The sequence below is a fragment of the Octodon degus genome, unplaced genomic scaffold, assembly GCF_000260255.1.
Source record: "Octodon degus isolate 3935 unplaced genomic scaffold, OctDeg1.0 scaffold00074, whole genome shotgun sequence".
NCBI lineage: Eukaryota > Metazoa > Chordata > Mammalia > Rodentia > Octodontidae > Octodon > Octodon degus.
Window position 1 is genome coordinate 6062375 of NW_004524650.1, and position 10073 is coordinate 6072447.

General features: G+C 36.6%; 1 protein-coding gene across 1 annotated transcript in view; it reads right to left on the reverse strand.

The window, feature by feature from the left end:
- Abcd3 (ATP binding cassette subfamily D member 3) overlaps nt 1-10073 on the reverse strand; it is an 83462-nt gene that overhangs the window by 11115 nt on the left and 62274 nt on the right. Inside the window, exons 17-20 of the mRNA XM_004635709.2 lie at nt 2178-2255; nt 2016-2081; nt 1843-1932; nt 1273-1392 (exon numbers count right to left, since the gene is read on the reverse strand). Of these exons, the coding sequence (XP_004635766.1) occupies nt 1273-1392; nt 1843-1932; nt 2016-2081; nt 2178-2255 (354 nt within the window). The remainder of the gene's footprint in view (nt 1-1272; nt 1393-1842; nt 1933-2015; nt 2082-2177; nt 2256-10073) is intronic.

Here is a 10073-nt window from a genome sequence, read left to right on the forward strand (position 1 = left end):
GAATATTTTAGAAAGCTCAGTAACAGGAAAGAAGGAGAATAATTATCAACTGAAGGGAAAACAAATAATTATTGAAAAAAATTAAAGCACTAAAATGTTAAAAGTAGTAGTATCTCTGGTGTCAGGGTCTAATATTCATTAGTATTTTTGTAGAACTGTCAACCTTTCTATCATATATCATTTTTCATGATTCAAACTAAGAAGATCCTAGTCTGTGTTATGTGCAGGTATCAAAATGCCACCATAAAACCATTATTTTGTATAATTAAGGTTATCACTGTTGCAGTTAATTTTATTTCCCTACATTTCTGCTGACACTGTTGACTGGACCTCCCTATATTGAAGTTACTCTTTCCCTTTCATGTCCTTCATTTAAATCCTGACTCTTCTTCCCAAAAGTTCCTCTGGTAGACTTGTTTTATAATTATAATTATTACTATTATTATTATTATTTTGTATTTAGGACCGGGTCTATGGGGCCTCACTGCATAGATAGGACTCATAGTGAGTCTCCTGTTTATAGCCTCCCAAGTGCTGGGATTACAGGTGCATGCTGCCAAGCCCAGTCTCAATCATCTCATCCTCTCAGCGCCCTGTGGGCACGGCCGGGACAGCAGGCCCAGGGATCAAACTCCCAGCCCCTGCATCTGCCTAAGCAGGCTCTTTAATCCGCAGAGCTATTTGGCCGGCCCTAGGTTGACTTATTTTAAACCAATTTCACTCTTACAGATTTTTTTTTATGTGCTTATGTTTTTCCTAAATATTGTGTCTTCTTTTTCCCCATCTTTTACTTTGACAATTTTCAGTCCCCCACAAAAATACCCTGAAAGAACAGGCAAATGAACACATACACTCTTTATCTACCTTCCCCAATACTACCTTCAGTTACTTTAGTAAGAACAGCTTGAAAGAGACAAAAGATGTTTGCCGAAAAAAGCAACTGAGCAAGGCTTATAATACAACCAGGGTTACCGTATACCCCAGAGCCAACGCACTGGCTTCCTCCAACCTTTATAAAAATGGATTGAAAGTGTATATCTTGATTTGAAGGATTTCCTTTCACAAGTATGGTGGTATTATGAATTAATTTTTCAGAATTCCAATTTACATGTAAGTTAAACACTGCTAAGAACTTTTATTACCAAACTAATCCATACTGTAACATAAAGGAACATAAAGGATGAATCTCTGTGTTTTGATTAACCAAAATGCTGGACTCTATGAGTGACTTTAAGCAGCTGCATTTCAGAGAAGGCTTTAGAATTTACTTACCGCCATTCTCTGCTTTTCTCCTCCACTGAGTACATCCATCCAGTCCTGCACACTGTCCCAGCCTCCTTCTCGTTCAAGGATGTGGCCCAGCTGCACGTTGTCCAAGTACTCTTTCAGTACCTTTCAGGAAACAAAAACAAAATCAAACTTATTATGAGCCAATATCCCTATCTTGCTTTATTTTTTAAACTTTAACTTTTATACTTTCATTGCAAATACCACTTAAAGAGCTATTTTGCAGAAAATAATGTGGCACAAAAGTAGCCCTGTCTATATTAATTTTTGAAAAGTATGTCTAGTAGCTTAAAGAGAATAACTATTGTCAATAATCAAAAGATGAGAGTGATACGAAAACAAAACAGTAGTATAAAGAAAGTTAAACACTCAATAAGTAATATTTAAGCCAAATGGCTATCACCTTATCTCAACATGGAAAGTTATAATTAATGTTTTGAGAAGGCTTAACGGGTTAGGATAAACTACCCGGCATTTAAAATATTTAACTGATTCAGATAAAGAATTTGAAATGGAGCATTTTTAGTACATCTAAGGAAGTGAACATTCCCTTACGAGGTCAGATATCCCCTTCTTTTTCTGATCTTCTTTTCCATCTGGATATATTACTTGGTCTCGAAGTGTTCCAAGGGTCATATAAGGTCTCTGAGAGTAACACAGCAAAAGTCATTAAAAGTTTTAAAAAAAGAGATCTTCAGAAATTACAAAACACTCCAACAAAGTCTTACCTGGGGAACATAAAATAACTTCCCTCTTTCAGGTTTAGTTAAACGTCCCCCAAACAAAGGCCATAACTGAAAAGAAAAGGAGGGAAGAATTGTGAGATTCACAAGGAAGTAAACAACAGTGAAAAATAAGAACACAAAATTTGGAAACCTATTTATACATACTTCACCAAGAACACGGAAAAGAGAACTCTTCCCACAGCCATTTGGACCACAAATTAGAACATTGGCCCCAGATCTAACCTGAAAGAAAATTAGTCCATGAATTCAATAAATCATGCAATGAACATTTCTAAACCTAAACAGCCCCTTCCTAATTCTAAGTTTTCTATTTTGTCTGTAAATATGACATCAGGTAGAGCAGTAAAAGAAATTGTGAGGGACCTCTGAGTTTATTTTCAATTTTTAGTCTCTTTTTTAAATTTAAAAATCATTGTTTTCTTTTTAGTACAGGGTCTCCAGGGTCTGACTGCATAGATTAGACTCGAAATGATACTCCTGTTATTAGCCTCCCAAGCACTGGGATTATAGGCGCACACCACCACGCCTGGTCTCAGTCACCATCTCAGCGCACCCCGGGGGTGGGGCCGGCATGGTATGCTGGGGATCAAGCCCCAGCCACTGCACTCTGCCTAAGCAGGTGCTTTAGTCCGCTGAGCTATTTGGCTGGCCCTTAAAAAACATAATTGATTGATATTATTCAACTTAATCTGAATCAGAACACAAAGAGCCAAAGCTCTAAAAAGTCTTCAAGAATGCATAAAAATAATAAAGATGCATGGACCACAGTCTTCTGTTAAAAGTCTGAAACATATACGGACTGTTCTACACTTGCCTTTGCTACCAGACAGTATAGCAGATATTCCCTTAGAGTAGTATATTTAGATTATGCCTCTATTCACTTTTTTTTTTTTCCCTCAGGAACCGGGGGTTGAGCTCAGGCCCTTGCACTTGCCAGGGAAGCGCTTATTCCACTGAGCCATCTCCCCGGCCCTATATTTAGATTATGAATGAAGCATAACTATTAGGGTATGTTACACAAAATAATGGTTTTATGGTGGCATTTTGATATCTGCACATAACAGTCTGATTAAACCTACCCCTTTAACACTGCCTTCCCCTCCTCTGTGAGAACTTTCCTAGTCTCCAATGAAGTCTCTACCATAATTTTTAAAATATCCTTCTTTGGTTAAAACTTTTACTCATCTGCATTTTGTTTTGCTGTTTGAAATAAGACTGCAGTGAACCTGTATTGGCAAACAAATTTATACAATAATGAACAATTATTTCTATGAAGTCTTAAAGGTTAGAAAAGCTGGATCGAGTATATGTTCATAAATATATACAGGTGCCAATAAGTTGTTCTGCAAAAACATAAATTACAAAATGTAAGGAGTGGTTACTGATAGGTTATGGCCCTAGTATGAATTGCTGAATAATTATGATGGTCATCCAATATGGCTGAAGCCCTTAAAACAACAGCTCATCTTCCCAGACAACACCTCCCCCCTTCTTCTCCACCTCAGCCCAGGGTGCAGTACCTTTTCCACCACCTCAGGGAAGGCCCCAATCAGCTCCTCATAACTATCTAAACCTCCCCCTCCACCCCACCCTCAGCAAAAGGCCATAAAAGCCTCAACCCCCCTCTTTGTTCCAATCCAGAGAATTCTTTATCTTCCTAAATTCTCTCTGTGTCCTCTAAGATAACGAAGCCCCTTTCCTTTTATAATAAAGCTCCTTCTCCTTTTTCCTTCTGCCTGTTTCTTTGCTGCAACACTGTTGAAAACCTATCAGTTACATTCGAGGCTTATGGTCTTTTAAGTGTCAAATTACCTCAGGAAAAAAATAATCAGAAAATCTAGGTTATATTACTAGCTTACATTAAACACCAATACAGCACAACAGGAAAGAAGATATTAGAGAACAATGTGTTGCCCATCTGTGCGGCTTGTTTTTGATGAAGTTTTTAACTACATGGGTGAGCCTTAGATTTCTATCATCTCATTCAGTGAATACTTATAGAATCCAGTGCCAAGATCCGTTGTAGGCAACATGGACACATTTGTAAATAAGAGACCAAAACAAAATGAATTTATCTGGAGGAAAACTATTCCAGCCCCATCTTCACCCACAAAAATCTGGTTGCAAGACACTGATGCAGGAAGGTACCTTATCCTTTTCAAAAACAAGAAGAAAGAATACCAGTAAGAACACAACTCAGAGTTGAAAGATGGACCAGCAACAGGCAAATCCTACAGGGCTTTGAAAACCACCAAAATGACTTTCATTTTTACTGTGATGAAGCAGAAAGTCATCAGCATTAGTTACAAGAGCCAATAAATGCTAGGGAAGTGGAAGCAGCTCTAGCAGATGAATAGACAGAATGTGTTACGTGCACACCGCTACAGTCTTGATCCCGACGTCCCCAGAGATCCATGTGAGAGAGGCTTGGGTGGCACTATCGGCAGGCGGTGAAAACTTAAAAGGTGAGGCCCAGTGTAGGGTCTTCGGGTCACTGTAAGCAGGCCTGGGTTGCCCTGTGGTTCCCAACACTGGATAACGGCGCCACTCCCACCATGTACCAGATGGGAACCACCAACACTGCAGGCCAAAATTAATCTTTTCTCTGTGTAAGTTGATTTTGTCAGGTACTCATATAGTAACAGAAAGCTGACTAGCACACACACAATGGACTAATATTTAATCTTAAAAAAGAATGGAATTTCTGGTACCTGATACAATATGAATAAATCTTGAAAATATTATGCCAAGAGAAATAAACCAGATACAAAAGGACAAAGATTGCATGGCTTCATTATATGAGGTACACAGAACAATCAAATTCACTGAGACAGAAAATAGAATATATTACTAAGGGCTGAGGAGAAAGGAGTAAGAGTATTATTGTTTAGTGAGTGGAGAGTTTTTATTTGGGACAGTGAAAATGTTCCAAAACCCGCCAGTGATGATGTCTGTATAAAGATGTAAATGTGTGAAAGCCACTGAACTGTACATTTTAAATGATAAAATGTATGCCATAGCTTGTCCCAATTTTTTAAAATTAAAAAAATTAGTCTAAAGACTGAGACACTCCAGCCTACTACATACTGGATTTATAATAAAACAACACAATTCACTTGTGTATCTACAATGAACTATTCTAAATGACTTTTCCAGATGAATGATCTTTTTTTGATAAATTAATCATCTTGAGGGGACTCTTTCTAAACAAGCTAATAGTTCTTTATCCTGAAAAACTGTATATATCCTGAACATACCTGATAGTGAAAGGTTATATAAAATAATTACATTTTACTATAATAATGACATCCCTTGGAGCTCCTGGGGTTAAAATTATTAATTACATGATTCCCTACTGCATTTTACTTATATACTATACTGTGTGTGTTTATAAGCCATATATTTGCCTTCAATTATTCACTGTGGTTTATATTAGCATCAATAATCCTGCCTGTAATGATACCTCTTCATGTTAATTGTAAGGTATCAGGAAACACTCCAAAAAATGCAAAAATGTACATAAATAAACTTACTGAAATTCTATAATAATTTTTTGCTGCTGAGCACTGAACCCAGGGCCTCCCACTTGCTAGATAAGCCTTTTACCACTGAGCTAAATCCCCACCCCTAACTGAAATCCTTAACCTCAAACATCTTAGCTCCATCATTAACTTCACTCCAAGGCTTTTGGTAGCATTGGGCAAAATGTTCCAATTATGACATTAGCCACAGTAGTACAATGATAATATTCCCATATTAAAGATTTACAGACTTATTTTAGGGATTTAAATTAAGATTAAAACTCACAGATAACTTTCACTGAAAATTTAGACCATAGTAGCACATTTTCGGGCTCTTAAAATGTTTTACTGGTCAATGAGTCCTTTAGATGACCAAAGTTTTACTAATAAAAATCTTCCCCCTAAATAATACTCCTTAAAAAACCCTATTTCCAAGAAGCTGAGAATATAGTTCAGTGACACAGTGCATGCCTAGCAAGCATAAGGTCCTGAGCTCGAGTCCCAGCACACACAAAAAAAATCTTATTTCCTATGAATTTACAATAAATTGTCACAAAATTCTACATATAAATGTGATCTATGTAAAATGAAGATTACACAAAAACATATTTTTCATAATGACTTCTTAGGTTCTTTAAACATTATTGTAAATATTCCTTAACGAAAAGGTAAAAACTTAAGTTGTTAATCCTGTTCTATGGTTTCCAAACTGTTATTTCTAAACACCTAAAAAAAGAATATGTAAATAGACAAATATGCCTTGCAAGGAGTTTATAAAAGAAAAAATGTGAAATATCTTAACCAAAAGAAGTTGTTATTTTGTTCTGCTTAGAATCCAACCCAAGGCCTCCTGCATACTAGGTAAGTGCTTGTGAGTGAGAGACATTCCCAGCACTCCACAAAAGGTTAGCTACAGTATTTGGTTACAATGTAACTGAAAACAAAATTTAAAAACCAAGTAAATCATATAGTAGTAAACCTTTATTTTTTGGTGAACAACTCTGCTTAATTATGACTCTCTTACGAAGAGAAAGCAACCTCAATTTAAAATGCAGCAAGATGGACAGAAAACTAGTGATTACAAAGAATTAAAGGATGGTTGCCAAATAAAGAAAGGCAATGTTAAGAAAAATGGAAAGACAGAGGAAAGCCAAGTTTTACATAAAATACTGTGAGTTAGAAAAAGATAGAAAGGAAACTCAAACCGTAGACCAAAAGGTCTGAAGCCAGAGAGACAGCCCTCAGCAGAACAGAGCACAACACAAAATCATAGGCTGGGCTACAGATGGCAGATGATGCTAAGATGACTAAGCTAAAGTTAATTGGCATCAGAGTAAAGTTAGAAGACAGCATACATGGAATTTTAAAAATCTGCTTATAGAAATCATTAAAATATTTCCAAGTATGAAGAAAGACTTCAAAATACGGGTAAGTAAGGCTTACAGAACACCAACTATGATGAAAAAAAGAAGCTCCCCACTACACATCTTACTCAAAACCATGGACAGAACCATAGAATCAAAGAAAAACAAAGAATTACTGATAAAGATAAACCATTAGCACTACAGTAGACTTATAAACACAAACTTTAAAGGCCAGGAGAGCTTGGAGTCTTTCAAACCCTAAAAGTAAACAACTTCCAACCCAGACTACCTTTCAAAACTGTCTTTCAGAACTGATGGAAAAAATAAGGCCATTCAACAACAAAGAATATGTTAAGAGGATGGAGAGATAGCACAGGGGTATAAGTGCCTGCCTGGCAAGTGCAAGGACCCAGGTTTGATCCATGGCACTGGCCCTGGAACTCCAGGCATGCAGTGCTGGCCACCAAAACTAGACGTGCTGTCTCAGGCCTTATAGTCCCAGCGCTGGGAAGGCTGAGACAGGAAGATTACGGCGAGTCTGAGCTGCCTAGTGAGACCCTGCACCAAATACATAAAAAAGTGAAAGATTTAAAAAGAAATACCTTAAGAGATATAAGAACACCAAACCAACACTTAAAAAACAAAAACCTCAAGAATATCAGATAGTGGTAATAAAGCCAACAAAGCCAAAAAATTAGCTGGAGTAAACACATTAAGGCAACTAATTAAAAAAAATCAATATATTAACCATTGTTAATTTATTATCTTGTTTAGAAACTCTGTATCATTGCTTTTTTCTCTTAATAACAAAGGGAAAAAAAGTAACAGTAAAGGAGTTATCAACAGATAAAGACCACAATGATAGGAAAAATCAATAGTTTTCAGTCATAATTCTCAATGCAAGTGACCTTAATTGCCCAATTAAAAGATACACACTGGAGGACTGAATCAAAAACCAAATTTCAACAATTCAAAAAATTCATCTAATTTTGAGACCCTGCACTCACACATAAAAATTATCTAATTTGAAAAGAAATGCACAGACTAAAAAGCCAAGGATAGGAAGGTTAAAAAAAAAAGACATTCGAGGCACTAGGACCCAGAAAAGAAGCAGTGTTATTCTCAGATAAAGTAAACTGAAAGCTAAAATTGATCAGAAGAAGTAAAGAAGATTAACATTAGTTAAGGGAGTAACTTAACAGGAAAAGATAATAATTATACATACATATGCACTGAATATTGGAGCACCTTACTTTATAAAACAAATACTGCTGAACATAAAAGATCAAATAAACACCAACACATAGTGGGTAACCTCAATACCCCACTGTCACAAAGTCAAATATCAATGAAAAAAAAATCAGTAAGAAAATATCAGACCTGAACTTACACCCCAAAACAAATGGAATTAATACATATCAACAGTGTTCTATTCTTCTCAGCAGTATACAGAACCTTTGGCAAAATAGACGACACACTAGTCCACAGAGCTTGCTTAAAAAAATACAAGAGAATCAGAATTACCAGATATATTTTTTTCAGACAACTGTGTATTGAAACTAGAAATCAATCACAAAAGAATCCACAGAAAATATTAAAATACCTAAAAACTCAGTAACACAGTCTTAATTAAACACTCAATGGATCACAAAGGAAATTCAAGGGAAAAATTAAGCATTTTCTGAAATCAAATGCCAGTGCCAGTACAACACACCAGAACCTATGGGACACAGTCAAGCAGTCCTGGGAGGGAAAGTTACTGCAGTCAATGCTCACATTACAGAACAGAGAAAGCTCAAATAAATAATCTCTTCATGAACCTTCAGATATTACAAGAGCAACAACAGTCCAACCCAAACCTACTTTAAGAAGGGAAGTTATAAGTTGCCTGGCATAGTGGCACGAGCCTATAATCCCAATACCTGGGAAACTGAAGTAAGAACAGCATCCCAAGTTTGGGGCCAACCTGGGCTACATAGTAAGCTCAAGGCCAGCCTAAACTACATGCCAAGACTGTCTCAAAAAACAAAACAAAGGAAATCATAAAGATCAGAGAAGTAATTAATGAAACTGAGACAAGAAAAATTAATGAAATTGAGCCAAAAAACATAAAGAACCAACAAATCAAAGAGCTGGTTATTCGAAAGAATAAACAATAGATAAACTTTTAACCAAACTTAGTAAAAGAGGCAAAGCAAAGACTCACAATAATGCAACTAGGAATGAGAAAGGTGAAATCACAGTCACCACCAAATCCAGAAGATGGTTAGTAACTACTATGAACAACTGTATTTCTTTTCTTTCTTTTTTTTTTTTTAATGAATTTGGACAGAATTTCACTATACATGCAGACTCATAGTGAGCTTCCTGTTTTCAGCTTTCCCAGCACTGGGATTATAGGTGTGTACCACCACAAAAGGACTCTGTGGTGGCTCAGCGCAACTGAGGGTGGGGTCAGCATGGCACATGGTGCAGGGGATCAAACCCTGGTCCCCACATTTGCTTAAGCAGGCATTTAGTCCACTGAGCTATCTTGTCAGCCAAAAAAAACTGTATTCTAACATATTAGAAATTTTCAAGAAATGGACAGGTTTCTAGATACATATGAATTACCAACACTGAACCAAGATAAGTAAGAATTCTTAACAGTCCAGTTATAAGCATTGAAGCTGAAACAGTACTAAAAGCCTACCAACTAAGAAAAGCCCAAGACCCAATGGATTGACTGCTGAATTCTAAAGAAGCTTTAAGGATATTATACCATCAATACTCTAAACTCTTTAATGAAACTGAAAGAGAAAGAATAATTCCAAACTCATTCCTGGAAACCAGTATCACTCTGGTCTCAAAACCAGACAAAGACCCAAATAAGAAAGAAAACTATAAAATAATCTCTTAATCAACATAGATACAAAAATCCTCAATAAGATAATGGCAAACAGAATGCAACAAATCATCAAAAGGATCACAAATCATGACCAAGTAGGTTTTATTCCAGGGATACAATAATGCTTCAATGTTTGCAAATCAACAAATGTAACATATCACACGAACAGAAGCAAGGACAGGGGGCCTGGCCCTAGCTCAGGCCTTTAAGTGGCTGCTTCCACAAAGCTGTCAGCCTCAGGTTGCTGGAGTTCGAACCTCACACCTCT